General features: G+C 28.6%; 3 protein-coding genes across 10 annotated transcripts in view; 1 reads left to right on the top strand and 2 right to left on the bottom strand.

Moving 5' to 3' along the window:
- The first annotated feature begins 2,219 nt into the window (after positions 1-2,219).
- On the top strand, positions 2,220-4,175 carry LOC115241818 (dynein light chain Tctex-type). 3 transcript variants are annotated; one of them, XM_029817756.1, is made up of 5 exons: positions 2,220-2,378; positions 2,535-2,668; positions 2,746-2,871; positions 3,250-3,415; positions 3,633-4,175. In XM_029817756.1, exons 3-5 carry the CDS (start codon positions 2,851-2,853, stop codon positions 3,779-3,781), a joined length of 336 nt encoding a protein of 111 aa, XP_029673616.1. In that variant the 5' UTR covers positions 2,220-2,378; positions 2,535-2,668; positions 2,746-2,850; the 3' UTR covers positions 3,782-4,175. The 3 variants fall into 3 exon arrangements, with proteins under 3 accessions (XP_029673616.1, XP_029673617.1, XP_029673618.1); XM_029817757.1 differs by having other exon boundaries at positions 2,806-2,871; XM_029817758.1 differs by lacking the exon at positions 2,220-2,378 and having other exon boundaries at positions 2,461-2,668; positions 2,806-2,871.
- Positions 4,176-4,457: 282 nt separating this feature from the next.
- Positions 4,458-16,678, bottom strand: LOC115241814. 5 transcript variants are annotated; one of them, XM_029817751.1, is made up of 13 exons: positions 16,509-16,678; positions 13,067-13,201; positions 12,701-12,751; positions 9,676-10,011; positions 9,026-9,320; positions 7,993-8,134; positions 7,633-7,826; positions 7,023-7,503; positions 6,442-6,602; positions 6,058-6,216; positions 5,847-5,973; positions 5,018-5,595; positions 4,458-4,858 (listed from the first exon to the last, which is right to left on the bottom strand). In XM_029817751.1, exons 2-13 carry the CDS (start codon positions 13,099-13,101, stop codon positions 4,700-4,702), a joined length of 2,718 nt encoding a protein of 905 aa, XP_029673611.1. In that variant the 5' UTR covers positions 13,102-13,201; positions 16,509-16,678; the 3' UTR covers positions 4,458-4,699. The 5 variants fall into 5 exon arrangements, with proteins under 5 accessions (XP_029673611.1, XP_029673607.1, XP_029673608.1 ...); XM_029817747.1 differs by having other exon boundaries at positions 5,018-5,694; XM_029817748.1 differs by lacking the exon at positions 13,067-13,201 and having other exon boundaries at positions 5,018-5,694.
- Positions 16,679-17,739: 1,061 nt separating this feature from the next.
- Positions 17,740-24,352, bottom strand: part of LOC115241817 (calcium uptake protein 3, mitochondrial) — a 36,853-nt gene continuing 30,240 nt past the window's right edge. The window contains exons 4-12 of one of the 2 annotated variants that reach the window (XM_029817754.1): positions 23,489-23,536; positions 22,546-22,628; positions 21,820-21,882; positions 21,138-21,233; positions 20,301-20,429; positions 19,659-19,882; positions 19,269-19,426; positions 18,946-19,103; positions 17,740-18,744 (exon numbers count right to left, since the gene is read on the bottom strand). In XM_029817754.1, coding sequence (XP_029673614.1) covers positions 18,676-18,744; positions 18,946-19,103; positions 19,269-19,426; positions 19,659-19,882; positions 20,301-20,429; positions 21,138-21,233; positions 21,820-21,882; positions 22,546-22,628; positions 23,489-23,536 — 1,028 coding nt within the window. In that variant the 3' untranslated portion in view covers positions 17,740-18,675. The remainder of the gene's footprint in view (positions 18,745-18,945; positions 19,104-19,268; positions 19,427-19,658; positions 19,883-20,300; positions 20,430-21,137; positions 21,234-21,819; positions 21,883-22,545; positions 22,629-23,488; positions 23,537-24,352) is intronic. The other variant, XM_029817755.1, reaches the window with a different exon arrangement.

The following is a 24,352-nucleotide window of genomic DNA, read 5'->3' on the forward strand; positions in this document are numbered from 1 at the left end:
CTTCCGGATATATTTTTTATTTAAACAATGTCTTGTAACTATATTTCTTTTTGTATAAATATATCTTTCTTTATATCTTAAAATATTCTCTCTTTTCCAAATGTATGATCTAAATTTAAATAATATTTCCATAATAAATAAATATATTTAAGTAATATTTACTTGGCAGATAGTCAATATTTTTACTAAATAATTATTTTTGTATAATATTCAGTTTTTTCCTTTCTATCTCTTTCTATTATTTTTCCTCTCTCTCTCTGAAAAAAAAAAATTATTAACTATTTATATATTCTTTGCAAAAACAGTAAATCACAAATCTGCTAAAAAATAAGTTTACACTTTAGTATTTATCAAATGCAAAGCTAGATTGAAAAAAAATCAACTTTAATTTATTTGTTCAACGATTAATTAAAGATATTTAAATTAAAGATATTTAAATATCAGCCAAAATTATAAACCGTATCTATTTTCACTGGCCTTCTCGTTTTCTTCATTATCAACGGACGTGTAAATCAACATGCGCGATAGTCAATGTATAAATGCCGCTGTACTCTCGGATCAAAGAGCAGAAAGGGGAAAGAGACCCCACGAAAGCAGCATGCATATATTGGTAAAAAGGGAAAAACATATGGAAGAGGAGAAAGTAAGGAGGGCGGACTAACAGTGAATGATAAAAACAGAAACGAGGAGCTAAATACACACGAAACAGATTAAATACCGATCGAGGATTCAGCTTCGTTCTTCTTTTATGAAATATTTAATTATGAAAATATTTAACATCGTTACATGCATTTAAGACTTAATAAGGGATCTCTTTCTTGTCACTTTTATCGCTTATGTTCGGAGGGATTGATATGACAAACGAGAAATTGATATAATTTGCAGTATATAAGATAATCTTTAACCTTAAGAAAAGATAATCACTGTTAATGCAAACAGCGAGTGAATTCATGATTTATTGTGAGATACATGTTGCGAAATTACATGTGACATAACGTTATTTGCATGTTTCATTTACATTCTCAATATATATTCCCAGACAGCACACAATATTTATAAAATATATACAAAATATTTATAATTATTTGAATATTTTATAAATATTTATCAAAATATTTTATATATTATATAAAATATTTAGTCTATATTTTAAAAATATATCGAATAAAGTTTTTATGATTTCTTCTTTTAATACAAAATATGTGTAAAATATTTATATAATATTTCAAAACATAAATAATAAAAAATATTTACGAATATTTATTATAAATGTCTGGGTTTTGCTTTATATTTTTCCTCCGGAATATATCGTTTTGAAGATTGAAAACCAATTTCGAGAATAAAATTATTTTAATTTTATATCAATAAAAGATAAATAAATTTAAAAAAATTATAGAACGATATAACACGGCTCAAGAACAATTGTATATTCGTTAAAATCAAAGTACGAAACATTATTCTAAGCAATGTAAACACGAAACAAATGATAATATAATCGAACATGCATTTTACTTGTGTGTGAGTTCTGTAACATAGGGCTCCTGTACATTTGAACAAAAGCAGATATCATTTCAACGGCGAAATACATATCTATTTATATTTACGAATACAGACTTCCCACACACACACACACACACACGTACGGGATTGATGCACAAACGCACAGGGATCGCAGAAGGGGATCGAGTGCGTGTGGTATATCGTTGATATTGGGGATAGAAACCGTGAAATTTACTCACATCTCGAGCTCCATTGTCTTCGCGAACGAAGACATCATCGTTTCCTCGAATTCCGCCATTATTGTCACATTCACTGCATTCCTTGGCGCGTATTTTTCCGACCGCGAGCGAAAATGGAACGAAACGCGAGCGTGTACGTACGTCGTTACTTTTCAAAATGATGCTTCGCGATGCGACCGTCGTGCGCGCTGCTTGTCAGCTGATCGCCATTGGCTGCGTCGTCTAGATATATATATGTCATCGTTGCGTCACGCGCAGGTCTACCAACAGTCTTCGAGCGTCGAGCCGAAATGTCACTGCGGAACAGTAGTTCTCATAAGAGAATATTTTCGAACTAAAATGTTCTGTTTTGCTGCAAATCGGTATATCAGAGAGAAATCTCTCTGAGAATATAAATTAGTCACGAAAATTATTATAAATTATACATTAAAAATTATTCCTTTTCAAAATCATCTTTTGAAAATGATTAAAGATATATAAAATTCTCTTTTTGAGATTTTTTATAGTACCTCAAAATACATACTTTCTATGAGAAAGCAGAGAGTAACGTTGCCGGGCTCTCATCTTTTACATAAATTGTTATTGGATATGACCTCTTTTACTGTGTGTGTTGGATAAAATAGATAAATTTGGAAATAGGTAATTTTCTTATATTATTATTAAAAAATAGCCGTAATTTGAGAAGCTCTGGCTTAAAATTTGCATATTGAAAAAATATTCGCAACAAGCAACCGGCAATGTGACAGGTGACAGTTGAGAGTATTATTGACATTGACTGGTTATGTGTGTTCACAGATAGGGTAACTATCACACACAATATTATACAGTTCCAATAAAACGAATGCGACGATAAATCTTGATAGTGCAATATTTTTCTTGTAACTCGAGGTGAAGAATATTTATGTACGTGGAGAATTAAGGAAATCGTTGTAAGTCTTTTGTGCGTGAAAGTTTCATTGAAACTTCATGACAATCCAGATGTACCCAACATATTTATATTTTTCAGTTCTGTTAAAACTGACAATCGTTCTGGATTGAACGAACAATAACTTCTAAATTGTTGTAGAAATTATTTCCGATTGTGTGAAGCTGTCTTTAGAATTTGCTTGAAATGGAGGATGCACAAGAAGAGGTTAGTCGAAAATATTTTTTCACTTTTGATTGAATAGAAAATTTTGATCAAAATATTGATCTGACAGCTATCAAATATAAAGATTGAAATTATATAAACCAACCATTATGACTTGTCTGATTGATGATTTTTGCCTTAAAGGTACAATATATAGAATGTTCTTAACTGACTTTAACAAACTTATAGGTGAATCTTTCCTTAGAGATTTGATTCTAAAACGATTTATTTTTATTACGACTGTTTAATGTTTGATACTAAATACCAAAATATTTTTTTATATTTAACTAAATAAGTTTCAAGTATATTTTATTATATCACTATACCATGTACATAACTCATTGCTTTGTGTAAAACATTTTATGTTTCATTATTTTTTAGTTACAATTTGTGGTAGATGATGTAAGTAACATTATCAAAGAAGCAATTGAGGTATCAATAGGAGGCAATGCATATCAGCATAATAAAGTTAATCAATGGACTTCAAATGTTGTAGAGGCATGTTTAGGCAATCTTACAAAATTACAGAAGGCTTACAAATATATTGGTATGTAATGCAAACTCTAATCTTTATAACTTTACAAAAAAATAGAAGTCGTCTAATTCATAATGTAGTAAAATCTCGATGGAATATATCTTAAGGTAATATTCCAAAAAGAAAATGTTACAACTGTGTTATTTGATTAATTGTTAATTTGCTCAAAAATATTAAAATAAGTTTCATCCAAATCTTACTCATTATTAATAATAAGTTATGTTTGCAGTAACTTGTACAATCATGCAAAAAAACGGAGCTGGGCTTCATACCGCGAGCTCATGTTACTGGGATAATGCTACTGATGGAAGCTGTACGGTACGTTGGGAAAATAAAACTATGTATTGCATTGTGTCCGTTTTCGGACTGGCGCTTTAGATTTATTTATCTACAAGATATAATTCTATGCTCGTAAAAAAAATAATTTAATAATTTCGTAGATATGAGATGTAATAAACACTACTTTCAAAAATAAAATGTTTAATTCTAAAATCTTGTCTAATAAAAGTTGAATATTTTTGCACAAATTAGCAAAAACTGAGGCTAAGAGTAGAAAAGCACAAATAATTGTGCTAATTGAATGTAGTTAAAGCAATGATTAATATGATATGTGATATAAATAAAATTGAATATATATAAATAGGTGCAGGAAAATTATATTAATTAAATAAATATTTAATTTTCTTAGATTTGCTTTTATATGTGAGAAATGATATTCTTTCTATCTATACATTGTAACTTTTATGAAATAAATGCAAAAGGACATCAATCACAATTCTTATATTATTATTGCACAAGATAATTGTGCATGTTATATAAAATATAGTATGTATGTATTCAACAAATAATCTGAAATTGTATATAAAATGTTCTTAAAGAACTTGTTCAGTAAAATAAGCTTATAATAATTCATTTTTTATATTTTTTCAAATATTTAGATAATAATTTAAATATAAACTTAAACGAATATAAATGAAATCATATGTCTTGATTTCCATCTTCATTTATCTATTAATAATATAAAGTAATTTAACTTTTATTTTAAATTACACAATTCTCTAAAAACATTTTATAACATTATATTACTTGCGCTTGTAAACATAAATAAATGATGAGAAATAAGTAAATCGTGTTAAATTCTTCGCATTGAGATTATATCGTCAAATCAGTATAAAACAAAAATTTGCCCTGATGCTGTTATCAAAATGGCATATAAATAAACATAAATTATTTAAAAAGAATGACGATTTTTTAAATGTATGTGCGAATGAATAAACAAGTTGAGTCTAGTACAATTTATAACTCTGTAGTCTGAGGTAGACTTTCATTGTCACTTAAAGCAGTATTTAATAAATGTATCTCATCATCCAAAAGAACTAGATTATAATTTAATCTACTACCGAATTCATCGTCAATATACATATCCTCGGTTAAATATTGACTGACTGGCATATTCTGCAATAAAAATAAAGTTGGCTTATTTATATTAGTACATAAGAAGTGCCATTCGTTTTCAAATATTAAAAATAAGATATATTCTAATAGAGATTTCAAATATAATTTTTATCTCTTTTTGTAATGACTTGTATATGAAATTTAGGATCATATACTTACTTTTTGGTGAGTATTTTTTGGGATGGACATTATTGTCAAAGTATTTAATTTTGCGGGTAGAGAACGTCTTCTTGGTGAATCTTTTATTGCAACATTGTTCGAGATAGTATCTACATTGACACATTCCATCTCATGTGTTTTAAAATCTACTCCGCTTTGTTGCAAATTTGACATAATCTTATTTGTAAAGGCTATATTATTTCGATCTGTTTTTTGCAAGATGGTCGACTGTTGCTTCGACGTTAATATTGGAGATTCGCTTGACGTTTTTGTGGTTGCGGAACTGGATGTTTCACTATTTATGAAAGCTTGATTGAAAATTTCTTCATATCTTATGGAGGCTTCAATATTATTTTCTGTGTCTCTAACTTCATTTACTCCTACGAAATTGCTGTTGCCAGGCGTCCATCTTTCGGTAACTGTGATCTTTTGATTGTTATCATATGTTGTTTCATACCGATCTTTGAATATTGTTTTGAGTTCTTGTGTATTAGCCCAATCGAGCTTGGAATTACAAATTTTTGGTGGTGTTACCGAATGTACTATTTCTGTGGCACGATCAAGGGCATCCTTCAAATCTTGTATGGATTTATTTGAAAAAGGTGAAAGCTTTGTTGATACATAATCATTTTTCATATCTTTTAAGGATGATTCTTTATTATCTTTGGTATAATCACCTTTAATGAGGATAAATAATTACTAATTTATGTTATTAATAATGGTAAAAACATATAGTAAAGCATTACATAAGATACATTATATAAAATATAGTTTAATATAATATAAAATTTGGGGAAAAACAAATATATATTTCTTTCAAAAAATATACCTTTTTCCTTAGACTCAATAGTATATGTAGCATCAGTATTTATCAAGTCTGTTTTGGAATATTGTACTTTATCATCGTCAGTGATAGGAGTATCATTATAACTTGATTGTTGTAGCGATGATAAATCCTAAAAATATAAAATCGTATGTGAAATAATAATAACATAAAAAACATATGGTAAGATAATGATGCAAAATAAATATCTGCATACTTCTGTCTGCTCTTTACTGTCGCGTGCCATTCGTGATAAACAAATCTCTTTTTCTTTTCTCCATAATGTCGATTCGTAGAAACTTTTAGCATCAGGATGCAAAACCCGAGGTTGCATTATTGCATGCTTAATGCTCGCAGGCATGCTCGGATATGGCGTCTATTATGCAACAGGAAAATAAAGAGATGATATATATACTAATATATGAATAAATTACTAAAAGATTATATTGCATATGTTTCTATTTAATGTACATTTATTTTTAATTCCAAATTTGTATACTATAAAATTGTAAAATAAAATAGAAATAAACTTCAAAAAATATTGATTTACATACATATTATTAACAAATTGAATAAAACTTTATTTCAGACAAGAAAGTACCTTTCGTTGATGTGAATATGACGATTTTGGAATAGTCCCATTATATTCATTGGGTGACTTATTACATTTAGGTTCTATAGCAGTTGTATGACTAGCTGGTTTACATGTTATACAGTTGGGACTTCTTCCTTCTGAGATTAATGTGCTTGTTGCTTTTGGACCTAACATATTCAAAATTATAAGTTTAATCCAAATACTATAGATCGTTTTGAAATCCAGAACTCAGAAGAATGATAAATCGAATTTGTTTTATTTTTAAAATGATATGATAAATAATGATAAATTCAAGAGTAATATTAAGACTTGAGAAATATTTGTATATTGATATATATGGAAGAAAATACAAAAGAATTTAAGTTATATATGTTTGATATATTTCTCTTGCTTATTTTAATAAAATATTTGATATTCACATTATCTCTATACATTTTGATCATATGTTTATAGAATGTAATATGAAAAAATGTAATGTAAAAAAATTTTAAGTTAAATTTGAAATTTATGATATAAAGATATACTATATTATAGAAATATAAATATGAAAGTTTGCTATATATCATGTTTATATATTGATCATTTACTTGTGATTGAAGAAGATAACATTGAATCGTTTCCAAAAAAGAAATCTTCTCTTTTACTGGCTAGTAGTTCCTTCAATCGTTTTATATTAGCTCGTGCATCATATATCTCATCCATGTTGTACATCATATCTGTAATCTCTGCGCAACGAATGCAAGGAGTAGTATTTCTTACTTTAATCATAGAACTCACGATACTATCATCGATCACAGATGCGTCTGTCTTTTCGACATTATTTTCGGAATCTAAATCGTCATCATATTGTTTTTTCTTAAACTTGAGAAATTGATTGGAGGAGGATTTTTTCTCTATCATGGGGCAATGCGATGATTTGGCAAATTGATTTCTGATCAACGCTTTATTTTGTACAGATGACACATCAAAAGTCTTTTTATATAATGCATTATTATCATTATACAAAAGATCATTACTGTTGTCTGCGCATTTACATGTGCTATTCTTCTCTTCTTCTTCATGTATCATCTGAAAATATTAAAACAATCGTGAATAATAACAAACGCATCTTGACAGATTATTACTCAAAGAATCCATAAGTAGATAAGAATTGCGCGAATTTTAAAAGATTATGTTGTATATGCTGTGTAAATTTACCAGCAGCCGATGAAGTCTCCTTCCTATTTTTTCCATGTCTAATGTCATTTTCGTCTCATCTGGGTGCAATCCAGTTTCTAATAAATCATGGAGAATCGGTGGGACATTCTGCAAGCTTACAATAACATCGCGTTTGCGTATCATGTAATGTCGTTCTACATTTGGACGATTATACCCGCTTCGTGGTACACATCCTATGGAACAGCCAAAATTATATAAAGAATAATTATTACTGGATTACTATCAAACCATTTTCTTGTTTCTTTGTAATACATGATGATTGCAATTTTAATAGTTTATTCTAAAAACCTGAAGATCGTATTTTTTAAACAGAAAATAATAATAATAATATATATTTACCTGTGCACATTTCCCAAATTAACAACATCAAGCTGTAAACATCGATCTTTTTATTATGATATTCTCCATAACAAGTTCCCGGTGGTTCCCATTTCAAATTCTCTAATCGCAAATATTTTTCGTATTCGCGAAATTGATAAGGCTGCAAAGGAAATAATAGTTGTTCTATTGTAAGAAATGACAGTGCTAAAAATTTGTTTAATATCAAATTATATATGTCATATACTTTATTTTAAAAAGAAAAAATTTAAGAAAAGAACTGCGATATAAAATTGCAAGAAAGAATATAAAATTGTAAAATTTTTAGATTATTCAGAGTTAGTACACACACACACACACATATATATATATATATATATATATATATATATATGTGTGTGTAAGTGCACGAGCGTATATGCATGCATGCAGATACGTGTGCCATCGCATCCCGCCGACATTTTGCCTGCATCGCTCGCGGCGAGGTGCGCTACCCCTTCTTCTTCAACTTGGCATTCTACTTGGTTGATGGCTATATATATATATATATAATCAGTTGTGCGAATTATAACATTTTTTCCTTTCAACTTCTATTTTTTTCACGATAAGATATCAACATGATTCTATAACACGACATCCTACAATCATTATATCATAGAAAATAATCTATCATATTTAATTGCGATTATGATTTAAGCGAGTTGCGCATTCTAGACTGCGCATGCGATTAACATCGATACGGTACAGCGAATTTATTCAGAAACGAACATTTTGTCGAAAACAATGCCGGTCGTTTCCGTGGGTGTGTCATAGAATCACGGATGTGACGTGATCCGTTTTTTATAGTCTACGTTCGTTTTCTTTGTAACATTTTTAAATCGGTCACCTTTAACAAATTCGTAAAAATACGATTGTCGAGACTAACAGATGTGAATCAGAAATATACGTATTTATTGTTTTGCACATGTTATAAAGAATAGTAAAAAATCATTTAGATTATATATATTAAGTCTGTTAAACACTATATATGTTAGAGAGAGCTTATTCTACGTACGATTCCCATTTCTACAGCCATTTCCCATCCACCAAGTTTGACATTGTTGTTGGATGTAAAGTAAACGCAACGCGAACTGACCGCTGTGTGGATATATCCGCGCATATGGCAATATTTTAATATATCCGCCAATTTCATGCCGATTTGCATGATTCCTTGTGTATTCATTCGTTCGCCTCGCTCATGTATATAACTATGTAATGTGCAATCGACAGATTCGAAGATGGAAACAAGATTGTGCGCATTTGTGTGTGTTGTGCCCATCAATAACAATATGTTAGGATGGCGAATTTCCCTGATGATTATAAAATTGCGATTATGTTATACAAAAATTATGTTATACAAAGATTATGTTGTTTTATATGTTAAAATAAATACTATATTAATCATATAATTAATAAATTCTGTACAAAACGTAAACTACATAAATATTGCCTTTATAATATCGCGGAAACAAACATTTAAGAATTACGAGAAGAATTATCTTTTTTTTCGCAAAATATGATTTCTAAAATTAAAAAAATAAACGTGTAGTTTGACAATCCATCAAATTACTTGTAAAATTCAAGTTTATTGTGCTGAAAACTGATGATTATATTATATATTTTTCATACACTATATAATTAATACACAGATAGGGTGTTTCTTACCTAAGAACTTCTACTTCTCTCTTTATTGCATCGTGGCATGATGGAAAGATATTTCTCTTCAGTGTCACCTTCATATTGTGCCATTCTGCAGATACTAGCTCGAGAAATTGGCTCTCAGTGCCCACCACACTTCCGATTTCGAATATTTCGGAAGCCCGTATATACGGCACACCTGGTATAAGCTGCGCTTGTTCCCGCGATTTTCCATTGCTTTTTTTAGATGATTGTTCGGCGTACTGCTCTTTAGGACGATAAATGACCCAGCCCGGGTCGCTGATGTCCCCGTTCGGTGTGTGACAGCTACTAAATTGTTGTAATAGGTTTCGGTAATATTCACTGTAAAGAAACGTCTTACAATTATCAAAATGTTTGAATGTTATCATAGATACAATTTAAGCTGCATAGTATTAAACGACAATTTGCCACAATAAAAAAATTTACTTTTTCTCAGAAATAATTTTTTAAAATAATCTTGTATTAGCATTATTCCTATAAAATTCCCCACAGTTTGTTTAATGGATGATTGAAGACGTGCACGTAAAACGTCTCCAAATTGGAACAAAACTCTTCAAAAATAAATAAATAAACGATACTATTAATAATAAACGTTACTATGTATTTTAAGCATGATATATATTAATCAAATTCCATTTTCCGTTCTTTTTTTAACTACGATTAAATCATGTAGATGTGTTTTAAGTTAAGTTTACAAATTACTATTGTCACATATATTTAACATTACCTGGTGATACACATAAAAACAATGATAAAAGTAATAATATAATTTTATAATGTCAATTTTAATTCACATAAATATAATTAAATAATCTTTATCATTTGAGCCTTTTGCTAATACTTTTTTATTTAATTGTTAAATAATTAAATATGCACTATAATAATAATTCAAAAGTAAAGATTTTCATCAAAATTATATTACATTAATCTCTGTATTATTGTTAATATACACTATAACATGACGTTAAATATATATATATTGTCATATGAGAGATGTTCGCGAAGATAGTAGTTTTTGTACTTCTGTAGTATAAACAGATTTATCAAAAATTACCGAGTCAATGCTGAATGCATTGTTCATAATTAATATATTTTATATTATTTTTTCGTGACAAGACAAAAACGAAACAACAGCTCACAGAAGAGAAACAAAGAAGCACACTGGACACGATTATTCGCACAACTGAAAATAAAATGCTCGTAGAAATGACCATAGTAGCACCAGTGTATCGCGTCACGTTGATTATGCAAACGCATAACAGACTTTGTAATTTTCAGATACATCGAGCGTTACGTCGTAAATACATATAAGATATTTGGTGAATATTTGTGTAACACTCTCTGGAGTTATCTTCCCGAAATATAAAAATTTGATTTTTTTACATATAATTATGACACTAATAAAAAATACAAAAGGTAAAAAGTACAATTTTTATGGCCAGACTTTGATCATTGATGCGCGGAAAAGTGAATTTTTTACAATCTAAAATTAATTAAAAAAGAAAAAAAAATGAAGGAAATCATCAAAACTATATAAATATAAAAAGAATTATAAAATAATAAATATATATAAAAATTAACGAATTAAAGAATTTATATAATGAGAACTAGATATTATATTTTTAGCACATTCAAGAATTACAAGATCGAATTAATTAAAAATGATTAAAATTAATTAAAATACAGTCAATCAAATCAATGTAAGAAAATCAAAAATAATATTTACGCATTATATATTCTCGCAATAAAATTTTTTTTTTTCTTAAGCGGATATGTTTCGCCTTTTAACTACTATAATAAGAATTATTTTTAGCCGCTGGTATGTACGTTTTGTATAATTTATGTAGTAAAGCCATACCTGAGATTTCGAGGATTTGGAACAGCCGTAACTGTGGCGAAATTTTCCATGTTTACAAAAAAGCGATTTAATATTTAATATTGAATAACGATTAAAGATTTCAAATTTAATAAGCGATTTAATATTTAGCGTCTTTCTCTCGAAGACTTTTGTGCGTATTAATACATAAATGCTGTTCAATGTGAAGTAACGTTAATAAAGTGAATGTAACTATATAGAAATGATATTACTTTTCACATAAAATATTAAATCTTGCGAAAATGTACTGCACGAAAAGACATATAATTAATTTAGATATCGGCATTAATACATTTATGCGTATGCACCTTATCTTTTTACTTTGCTAAACTACTTGCACACACATTCTAACCTACTTACTGAAGTAAACATTAAAAATATATGCGTAGAGTATTTGACCTATTATCATATAGAGACCGCTCTATTTCAAGGGCGCGATTGGTCATTCAAATTCGAACCTAGTCGAGTCTTCGAATTTTCCCGATTTGTGGCGCTGCTAGCGCAAAAAAAGCGCGGAAATTTAGAAAATGTTCGAGGTGATATCAAAGATAGCTACTTCGATTAAACTCCGATTAAACTTAATCAGCGATTTTAACTTATCACTTATAATATAATTGCAGTGTTTTGTTTATATATTTAATTCTTAATTTTATGTATTGTTTGATATGATGAAAAAAAAAAAAAAATTAGATTACACATATATAGCATTTTTAATTATGTTCATTAAATACGAGATCATTAAAATTTAATGATGAATTTGTGCGAATTGTAACACATTTGAAAAACAAAATGCTGTTGTAATATACGTTATTATTTATTATTTAGTATAAAAGTATTTATTATTTAGTATAAAAAAGATACGAGAGCGTATAAAAGTCTTTTTCATCTTGACTTCCCTTAATGATTTGAATGATTATGAAAAGAGATAGTCGCTAAAAGTATAACAAGACCACACAAAAGTCTTTTTAATTTTAACTTCTCTTAATGATTTAAGAAGATAGAAGTCATTGAAAATCCCAAAGCAATAAAGCACATCTCATCGCTGGTTAGAAACCGATTAATTATCGTTGCGTGTAAAACATTTTATAATATTCTAATTATTATATCGATAATTGTCAGCGAGTATGCACTTACTTGCTGCCTTGAGACGTGGATTGTACGCCCCTGTCCGATCGCGCAGCTGTTCTGAAAAAGAATAACAAATCTGAGATTTATTCTGAATATCTAGCAGTCTCTGAATCGCGTCTTCGAGTACACAATCTTTCTTATCATGAGTAATAAAGTATTATATATTTTTAACTCCGTCGATTTTTTTTTCATATATTTTCGAAATCTCAGATTGCTTTTATATATTTACTTTTTATAATTGATTTCTCACGGATTTTATTTATAACCAAACCAATTGATATTTTTAGTTTCTCTTTCATTAAAAATACACCTATATTGTTATGTAAATTTTAGTAACAAATTTTGACTAATTCGAGATTTGGTTTCACTTACTTTCTGGCCCATTTGAACGAAAATAATTTCTTCATAGCGTACTATTCGCGAAGCAACGTCATGTATCGTGACAGCTGTGATATCGGACTGACTTTTTAAATTAGATTTGTCAATCTTAAGGTCCTCGATCTCAACCTTGGAAAGGACACGAAAATCAACAAATCTATCCTGTTGTAAATCATTTTTATCATATATATACGACAATATTTATACTTGGCATTTGACATAATGGGAATGGATGTGTAGTATTATTGTTTAGAATATAAGATAGAAGAAAGTGATGAAATGTCAATACTCTTTAAGAATCTTATTTATCCTCAGATCTTTTTATTTCGTCACAAAACTCTATTTAAAATAATTATCAAATTTTTTTCATAATAAAAAAGAATTGATTTGACATCTTTCAAATAAATAATAAATTTAAATTATATAATATCATATAAAATGTTATACAATCAAAAAAAATATTTTGGTTGATAATAAATGCCAGTTTTCAAAATTTTTTTCTAATGAAAAAAGATTGTGTATTCGGAGATACTGTTTATTGCACATCCATCGTTAATCGAGGTCATTAAAAATACTCCATTTCCAGATTAATGTTCGCCTAATTAAAATACACATGTCTGTCTGATAATATTAGCATGTTCATCAATAAAATCATAATTCTTTAGTGAATACTTTTATACGTCACGTAAGATAAATTTCATGATTTTTGTGGTTATCAAACATTTAAATCACATTTTAAACGAGAATAATATGATTGTATTATTTGCGTATTTCAGTAAGCAAAATGATAAAAAATAATGATAGCAAATGTGTATGCTCTGAAAAATACAGAAAGTGAGCTTAAGTGAATACATCTGGGATACATTCAAGAATTAAAAGGTGTTAATTAAAAAAGGAAACAGGAGACATAAAAGAAATACTTTTTATAAGAATAATATTAATTAGCGAAATGCGCGCGCCCGATTTTTCAATTCATTTACATGTCAAACAGCTGATTATGCGATTTGTATTAGGCATCTATTCTTATATACTGCAACTGATTGTGAGAAAGAGAGCATAAATATATGTATATACAATTAGTATATAAATTAGTATATAATGATTCTAATTTTATTATTTTGATATATTTAATTATCATATTATAAAACATGAAATTTATTATAATATAATAATAAAAAATAGTATATAATAAATATATAAACCCGTAAGTCGATTACGTGTTCGCTAAGTCAAGTACTGACCTGGCTTACGTCTGCGTAAAGATACTTGTTACGGCTGATATTAATTATTGAACAAAAACGACATTCTTCAACTAAAATATAATAGTCTTGACGGCATAAATTGGTTGAGAATTGTCGCGTATTAATTAATTTTGAAATATACGATTAAATAACTTACATATATGTGTATAATTTTTCACAGTTTTGACTCTTTATTTAAAGTATAATCTATATGTTATATATCAAGGAAGCATAAATGATCTATTGTTAAAATTAAGGTCAGCTGTGGTTCTAGAAAGACAGTTTGTGTATATGACACCGGTAAATTTTGGTAAGAGAGAATTTTTTTTGTAATCTCGACGTTCGTGAATTTCAATAGCTCCTTTTGTCATCATTGCCCAATAGGACAATGGTCGTTCATTCATCACCTCAACCGTTGGTGTAAGTTACTGGTTTTTAAATACCAATTTTATAGCAATTGTTAAATGCAATTTTATAACGGCACGGACTAAGTACGGTAAATGCACAATCTCGCGCGGCTCGGCTTAAGGAGGAGATAATGGCAGTCATTACAGACCGCGAATACACAGGCCAGGTTGAAACATCTAGTTTAACGGTATGATGCCCCCCGGTGCCTAAACTCCTGAGGGGGCACCCGACCGCTATTCTTTCGGCCGTAATTAGCTCGTGTCTTCGATACGCTCGAACTTTTCGGAACATTTTCACGGAATGGAAAGTAGATCTCCTCCGCGGAGAAACTCGGAAGCAAATCGCGGAGTCTCTCTCGTAGCTGCATGCTCTTCCGCTTATGTTATTCAAATTGAATCAGAGGTATATATAAATCTCTTTCTTTTTCTTTCTTATATAGGTGTAACTGCGCGCTCGCATTTATGCATGTATCGATCAAGAATAAACTGATATCGGTTAATTATCTTTATATAAACCCGCAATTAAGATGTCTATCGTGATATATTTCCCTAACGTCCGATGCAACTGGTAATGAATTTTGCTACTGCATTTCTTAAACGGTATTTATCGAACTCGTTTCTACGCGTGAAAGAAATTAAAAATGTATGTAAACAAACAAAAATTCGTTATAAAAAGAAAAAAAGATATTCTGATGAACATAAGCGTAATTATTATCTTATTGAAGCGGTAATTATCAGACTGCTTCATTGCCAAAAAAATATTGTTGCTTATCTGATTATGGTTCGTTCAAAGAATACGTTTGCCTTGCGTTCTTATCATACAAGAAAATGTTCAAAAAAATTTTGATATTTGTTACACATATGAAAGTATAACTGCTTTCTAAATAACAATAATATAATCACTTATATATGTATAAAAAATATTTTAAAAATAATTACATTTTGCTAATCAAAATATATCTCACTTGGACTTCTGTGTTTTAATATAATAGAAATATATATGCATAATATGCGCTGTAAATGTTGTATTAAATAAATATTTCTCTGCTGAGCGCCAATATATTGAAATTACTATATGTATCTAATATTCGTTATATTTAATGCACGGAGTAATTTTTTGAAGCTCTTTTATCTTTATTTGTTTGATACAAATGTCTGCGACCTTCACCTCATATATACCGAATGATATAAACACTTTCCGTTTTCTTAAGTCAGGAGATTATCCAAACTGTTAAATGTGTGAGAATAAAATATTAGGAATAGTAATATAATAAAAGGTATTAACGATACAATGGTATATTAGTTTACTATTAAAAATATAATAAATAGATAAAAACAGCTGACATACACACATATATTATTAAAAATACCAAAATTTAAAAAATTTTGTCTGTTCTCTTCGTGACTCCTAAAAAAATCTTAACACACAGCAAGCCTGCATCGTCCTGCTAAATATCACACACATTTAGACATCTCAATATTACATATCTTGAGATATAATCATATTTAGATGAGATAGGATCATCACACAAAATATATTTTTATCCTCCACTACAACAGAACTTCAGCTATATAAATACTGATGGAACGGAGATGTAATTTGAGAAAATAATTAACTCAACTAATTAATGACTAGAAATACCGGCGTTAAAAATAAATAAATTAGGAATAAATTTGAGTAATTAAATTGAAAGATTAAAAAGTACGAGTATACTTCTTCCTCCAACAGTTTATCGATACACTTTCCTTTTGCATTTTCAGCTTATATAATAAATAATAACGACTTACTTGAACCATCTGGCTATTTTGCACACACCCATGCTGTACACAATAATCGATCAATATCCCCAATATAAAATTCCGGCAGGTTGATTGATGTCGCGATGTCGACGAACACTGCGATACAATGCGAACGAGAACTGCCGAGAGTGCGGCACGATCCGCTTCCTTTTCACGACTAAACTGCGAAATTGCGGTGGCAATGTACACGGACGGGTACTTCGGTTCTGACAGTTCCGATGGGCGTTGTTCTCTGCTGTTTATTCATCAATCATTTCCGCTCTGTTCCTTCGTACTGTTATTTTCAATCGTTTTGTCAAAGAACAAATTATTGATTACAGTACATCAACATTATTCGACAATCCGCGGTCTAAGTACCTATAGATAATTACAGAGAATTAAAATACAAAATTGTACAAAAGATTACGTTTTGCAAGTATTTTACAACTTAACAAATCTTTAAATCCTTCATATATTATAAAAGAAGGATAATATCTAATAATGAGAAAAGTTTTGTTACGATGCGATAAATAATGCATTAATTGCAATACTATTTCAATTTTATGAATCTTCCAATATGTGAACAATACTGTTAAAAAACACTATGTTAAATTATTAATGGCAGTTAATAATAATTAAGAGATTTATTAACCATTTAATAATTAAATAATTTATTAACCTTTATGGATAGTCATTCAGTTGACATGCGACAGTGAATCTTGTGCAATTGTATGTCTCGCGATAATTTGAAATAGTTGGGAAGCTGAATTCTTAGATAGTAATTACACAATTCGTCGTTCTGAAACTAGCGGGCTTTGTACAGAATCTCCGTGCGTAACGAAGTGTTCTGATACCGCATCCGAAATCTACGGAGTGGCACGCCTTTTTTCGTCGGCTTGAGAGTATATCTCACAAAAGCATACCGGCACAATCGGTGCGATGACTGATAACGCATAATTACAAGCAGTCGACAGTACAAACATAAAGTCGGATTGTGTGTGGGATGTACTGTATTTTATGACTCGAGAGCAAGGGCACGATGCGATGTCAACTAATTTTATCTTTACGATGTAATTGTCTTTGCAACCCCGAGTATATTTAACTTGGCTTATAATATTCCGATGAAATTGAAAACCATGGAATTTGATGAAGATTTCTATCAAAAGACAAATAATAGATCTGTCTTTAACGATATTCTTGCTAAAACATTTAAGTGGTTATTCAAGGCTAACTACACTAGTTTTTCAGTAACTGGTTCTTTATTATTTTCACTTTAATAACAGAATTTATAATATGCGCATGATTTATGTAGTGCTTAAATGTTTTAACTTTTGGCAATGGATTTGCACAGAATACATATCCCAGAAATCGTGCACTTCATTTATATTACTGAAATTCAAACTACACAAAAATGACTGTTCTAATATTTAAAGAAATAGTAGCTACGATAATTTAATATTAAAAATTTAGAATTGTTACGAATTAAAGTACAAGAGAATTACAAAAAAATTTACCTTATAATCTGATTTATATACTAACTTTAAACATAATTATTGAGATATTTGATGATCAATCTTATAGGAAACAGTAAACAATGATTTCTGATTTTGTACCAAGAAAAACAATGGTTTCGGATTTGTTATAAAATATATATATATAAAATATATAGGTACAAATATTGCACGAATTCTAAGTAATCCGTAAACATAGAGAACGACTTCGCTGATCGCTGAAAATCTTTTGTGCGAGGCAAATAATTCTAGAGAGACATTTTTTATCACGAGATTATACAATAATTTAAGAAGATGTAACAAGAATAAAATATTTAACATTAAAGGCATCGCAAAAAGCTAATTTCTATCTCTAATATCTTCTTGCTGATTTTTATTATCAGCAAGATAATAACTTTTGATACTTATTATTAATAAGAATGCAAAAAAATACTTTCAGTTTTCTATCACTTAATAATAATTGCTCATACAAATAATTAACATTAATATTATTATAGATTCAAATATGCATAAAAGATCTCTCTTATTATTAAAATAAATATCAGTATGAAGGTAGGCAACTATAAGACAATCCGGTAATAATCAATTATTATACACATATGGGGTTTATATAACATCGTTGTTTTTATCGTCATATTTCTTTATGTTGCACCTCTGATTTTCCTTTAGGGCGCTTTCATCTCTTGTTTCACGCAATATTTAAATGCCTCCCAACCCTCGTTACGTTGTTGAGACTATAACAAATCGAGTTATTTCGTATTAGTAATTATATTTCCTAAATTGTCCGAAAATATATATCTGGTGCCTGAGAAACGGCAACCATTCGTACAGTTTTGTTCTCGTACAGCAAGCATTTGATTTTAAAAGTTATTACATATATTTCTGTAGGACATTATAAGCTTTAAAACTATCCGTATAAATCCGCAGTTCCTTACCTTAAAGCCTCTTTGCAATCGATCTTTCATAATTGCTATAAACTCTTTGTAGGAGAGTTGGCCATCTCCGTCCACATCAAACAGCGCGAAAACTGTATCGATTATATGAGTTGAAAGCATCGTCCCCGTACAAATTTTTACGGCTCGTTGAAATTCATCTAATAAGCAAGATTATGTTTAAGAAATGCTTCAAAATATTTACATTTAATAAATATTAATCTGTGTTTAATTTAATACAAATAAGTATTTCCAATGTATTATATTTCGCAATAAGTATTTCCAATTTCTTGTAATCGGTTTTGATATTTCAATTAACTTCTTACCTTTGGATATAGGATGATCGGCTAACGTGTACATTCGCATCGCTATAGAAAAATCGTCTAGATTGTTCAAAAACTGATAAAAGCGGCGGAATTCCTCGAATGTGATACCAATATGCAAGTCCGCTCGATCCAACATTTTATCCAAGTATTTATCGTACCTGTGCATTTAATTATTTGATTTATTTTATACAATTTTTAACTCTTAATTAAAAAATACAGTAACAGCCAAAATATTTAAATGGAAAAAATATTTTGAATAGCGCTTAGCTCGATTAAAAAAAAATGTATAACGTATACAAGGTATTTGTATATAATAAAAATATTCTCTTTACATCTTTAAAATAAATTTTTAAAGTAAACGTTTAAAGTTTTTACAATTATTCAATTTACTCGTCAGGTTCGAGGTATGTATATCGTAATAAAATTTTAGCAAAATCCAATTCGTTAATCGTGTTGTGTCCCTTGCTAAATTCATGAAATTCCAGTTCTAATATTTCATGCTGCAAGTTCTCCATGAAGCGTTTGAAATCTTCATATCTCAATTCATTTGTACCATCTTTGCCAAAGAAATGTATCATCAATGTAGTATCCACAGCATGACGTCGCTGTAAACCCTATATTACATAACATAAATACTGATTTTCATGTGTTCATGAAGAAACTTTTACTAAAATTTAAATATAAAGATTACTGTTTCTGATAAATTTATTGAATTAAAATATTCTTTAAAATGTAACAATTCTTTAATTTGCAATATACTCAAATAAAAAATTGTAAAATATGATTCTATAATTTAGATTGAATATACTATCTTTTTTAATAATTAAAAAGAGTGAATTATTATAAAATATTTAAACAAAATTAAAAGAAATTTAATCAACATATTTATAAGGAAACTATTTTAAGTTGATCACATTTTCCAGTCTCGATTAATGAATTCTGTTATTAATTTTTTTTTCTCTCCCTTTTATTTATTTTATGTCATTTTATCTTTATCACGTATAAAGATAAATAATATCACGATGATGATACCTGATCGTCGTCAATAAATTGGCCTTGAATCTCTTCCGGTGTTTTCTGACGTTCCTGTAATTGTTCCAATTCCTCTTTGGTTTCGCATCCATGACGACCCCTCCACGCGTGACTAAATATCTTTTCCATCTGTATTGAAGATAAAGATATGAGATTGTGCTATCGCGAAAGAAGACGCGATGTTATTTAAATACATTTTTTATTAATGAACATATATACTATCATAATAGGATACAAAGGCAAAATGTGAGACAGCAATGATTCAGCATCCAGAGTTAGTGCATCTGAAATATGTGGCAAATAGTGTTAGCACAGCGATTATTAGTATGTTAGGATACATATAGGCTGGTAAGTTGCATATTAACATATTCAATGCAAATATCGACAAGATTTGAGACAGATCGTGATCATATTGACAGTGACATTTGATTACATTCAATCAATGTGCACAAAGAGGGTTATTATTTGTGTATATATTCCTAGAAATATATCACTTATATTCTATATTATAATAATTATGTTAGTAATAATATAATCGATTATTAAAGAAATTAACAATCCAAATGCAATTCGTTCAATATTATTATTAATTGTAAAACATGTCATTTTTCTTTCCATTGCAATCCTGTTTATATAAACATTATAAAATCTTTCAATTGTTAAAGAGAAAGAATAAAAATATAAAATATTTTAAAAATCTTAAAAAAATGTAATATACAAAATAATAAAAGATCATTGCACAAAAAAATGCCCACAATTAAATATTAATTATTATATACATTAATTTTTTAAATACATAACAGATATTCATTTACAGCTTGCCGTTTGTTGACTTACATAAGAATTTGAGATAATTTCGTTTAATTTAGTCGGGACAATTTCGCGAAGCTTTGCCTTGCATGGATTCTCTTCGTCGGGAGCAATGGCACGTAACTAATTTTTCAAATAAATAAAAAAGCATTAGTTTAAAAAAAATAATGCTAATTATAAAATAAAATGTAATAAAATATGTAATAAAATAAAAATATTAATAAGAAAAATAATTAATCAGAATTATATCAAGAATGTTTGTACAATAAAATAAAATAAATTATAAAAAATTAGTAATAGTAAACAATAATAAAAATTAATAATAAACAATATTGTACGTTTATAAACATTGTTATTTTTAGTGCAGTACGACATTTTTTCTAAAAATTTATCTGGAATATAATAGATCGCAAAAATTTTATTAATAAATGCTGAAAAACGATTATTTTAAAATCGATACATATATTCTGAAAAAATCAATCAATATTTGTATTGCAATTATAAAATACACATAATTTTATTTTTATAAATTTAAAACATTTTTGCGCGGAATAAATCACATGGTAAATGAAATAGCAATTTATAATCGTTAAATAATTTTATAATTAAAAGTCTTAATGATTTTTCTGTTATATCGATTTTCTAATAATCGGTCAACCAATTAACTTTTGACACCGTCCTGATTGAAGAAACATTGATTAAAACTCACTGCACGTTTCGTCAGCTCGTCGAGTTTTCGTTCCTTCAAGCTGCCACCGAGTAAACGACGAATCTGTGAGAATGATAAAAACTATTTTATATAAATTGATAATTAGTATAAAGTTGCTAGTGGTTGAAGTCGTTCCTTGTTAGTAGATCATAAGTGTTCCTTCTGGTTAGTCCAAACTGGAAATAAGCCTTTATTCAGTTATATATTCATTTATCCAAAATTTACGTTTGTATTTTTGAGAAAGAAAATTTCCGAGCATTTGAAGATAGAAATCTTCCTCTCCTCTAACATTACAACTCTTGAATACGCTACAGTCGCGTATTTATTTACAAGTTTATTATCCGAAATTTAGATTTTTAAATAAAACTTTGAACATAAATAAATAGCACATTAGAATATTAAATAAATAATATTCATCACAAAATATTCATTCAGAATATTTATCAGGATATAATATGCATTGTTATGGTTAAACAATTTTATCTTCTTATTTATCGAAAATATATAAATCTTATACAAAATAATAATTTAATAATTTCCAAAAGAAATTTTTCTTCATTAAACTGTTACCAAAATTGTGCAAACTGTAGCAATTTCAAGCTTTATTTTGCGAAGTGGAATAAGAAAAAAAAAAAAGAAAAAAAACACATTTTCACTAACAACTCTATAGTGTTTCTACAATAGCAATCACTAAAAACATGCATGTATGTGATACGACTATCTTACCACGAGAAACTCAGTTTTATCGACTCTTTCATTTCCATCGGTGTCGAACATGTTGAAGGCGATTTGGAAACCAGTTTTCGGCTCTACAACGAGATCGATTATCGCGGTAAACTTATAGCAATATATTGAGATGTTCAATATTAATAAAGCAATTTTGTAGCGCGTGATATTTACATAAAATACGACTTAAAATTTTCTTCTGTGAACAAAAAAAAAATACAAATTTATGTGCAAGTTTCGATATAAAATATTCGAGATAATCTGTATGGCATCTTTATTTTATTTACAAATTTTTGGAATAATTTTCAAAACAAAATATCCATGCACCAACATTTTTTGGATTATAAAATTGAGCAAAAATCTAAGAATTCAGTTTTTAATCTATATGCAACTAATAATGCAATATTTTTCATTTAATTCCAAATAAAATTCATTTTGATAAAATTTTATTTTAAACATTATATATAGCCACATAAATATATAAAATTTTAAAAAGTTAAAAAAAGAATATCGCATATCCAATTACATTTTCGCTAAAAGCAAACTAATTCCATATTAATTAAAAAAATTCGTGAAAAAAAAGAAAATAGGAAGACATCCCGTATACTTTGCACGAATTCTAAAAACTTTTATAAAGAAACGCATTTATATGTAAAAAGCATATATACATATTGTTAGCATTTAATGGGTTCTACTAAAAGTGTTGTATAATTATTTGTATCAAGGTACCGAGCAAATCGAACGTTCTGCGGATTAGTTTTTTGAGTAAGCGGATAACTATTTTCACGTGAACAAAACGAGAAAATACGACATCTTATTATTCGATTTTTCTTTTATAATATGTGGTTTGTTATACCCAAAAGCGTTGCGTTTCATTTAAGCGTTTTATGCATTTAAATCATAATTTGACTCATATAAATATGTTTGTCAGCAAAAAACTCACTCGTCAGGATAGACAGAAGAAACAAGTACTCCGTGTAAGAAATAATTCCTGAAAGTAGAAACGTGAGCGATTTTAAATTGCGAAGTGGTTTAATAAGTTCTTAAAAAATTATATATCTATTTTATCTAAAATAAGTAATCGTATATTTTTTCTATGCATTTGTTATAATTTCTACGTTAATAAATTAATATATCAAATTTTAATATTGAATTAAATATTTTTTCCGTAACAAATAAATTTAGGCGATATCGTACGATTCTATCTCTATGTTTTGTAAATTTTCTCCTAATTTCTTTGAACTCGTCCTTAATTTTCCTGCTAATCAGCGTTTAAGTATAACGCGATTTATACAGATCTGTAATACTAAACGTATTTAGGATATCTAGTGTCGAATACAAGACACTAGTGTCGAAACATCAGACACGCCTTACAAGATTCCAGATATTTTTGAGAAAGCTATCGCCTTCGGGAAGGATCAATAATTTAGAATTTAATAGCAAAAGCGAGATCCGTGGATGCACTTTAAATTCTGATCTTAAATATATATTCCCTTGCGGCGCGGTTTTAGCTTTCTCGCATATGTATTATAACAAAAGGGCTACTTTACAGATCATAGCCACCTCGTAAAATCTGTTGGCGGTTCTGAAAGCGAAGAAATTTAACGGCCAAAAGAAAATTAAGAAAACGGCGGTCGACAAATCCACTGCTGATGACATCCTATGCATGTAAATCTGTTATTTCGTTTCTGTTAACGTTCCATAAATATTTGTCATCAGAAATATTTGTAGAATTAATAATACAGCAAGACAATATATAATAATATAATTATTTAAATATATTAGTGATATTTATTTCCGTTTTTAT

This window comes from Formica exsecta, unplaced genomic scaffold (genome assembly GCF_003651465.1).
Source record: "Formica exsecta isolate Colony F162 unplaced genomic scaffold, ASM365146v1 scaffold512, whole genome shotgun sequence".
In the NCBI taxonomy this organism is placed as follows: domain Eukaryota; kingdom Metazoa; phylum Arthropoda; class Insecta; order Hymenoptera; family Formicidae; genus Formica; species Formica exsecta.

Excerpts from the sequence above, each read along its gene's own strand:
- LOC115241818 (XM_029817756.1), top strand. The coding sequence starts at position 2,851 with ATGGAGGATGCACAAGAAGAG. Across the intron at positions 2,872-3,249 it reads TGGAGGATGCACAAGAAGAG|TTACAATTTGTGGTAGATGA; the intron begins GTTAGTCGAAAA and ends ATTATTTTTTAG. Across the intron at positions 3,416-3,632 it reads GAAGGCTTACAAATATATTG|TAACTTGTACAATCATGCAA; the intron begins GTATGTAATGCA and ends TTATGTTTGCAG.
- LOC115241814 (XM_029817747.1), bottom strand. The coding sequence starts at position 13,101 with ATGAAGAAATTATTTTCGTTCAAATGGGCCAGAAA. Across the intron at positions 12,752-13,066 it reads TCGTTCAAATGGGCCAGAAA|AACAGCTGCGCGATCGGACA; the intron begins GTAAGTGAAACC and ends ATTCTTTTTCAG. Across the intron at positions 9,321-9,675 it reads AGAGAAGTAGAAGTTCTTAG|GGAAATTCGCCATCCTAACA; the intron begins GTAAGAAACACC and ends TATAATCATCAG.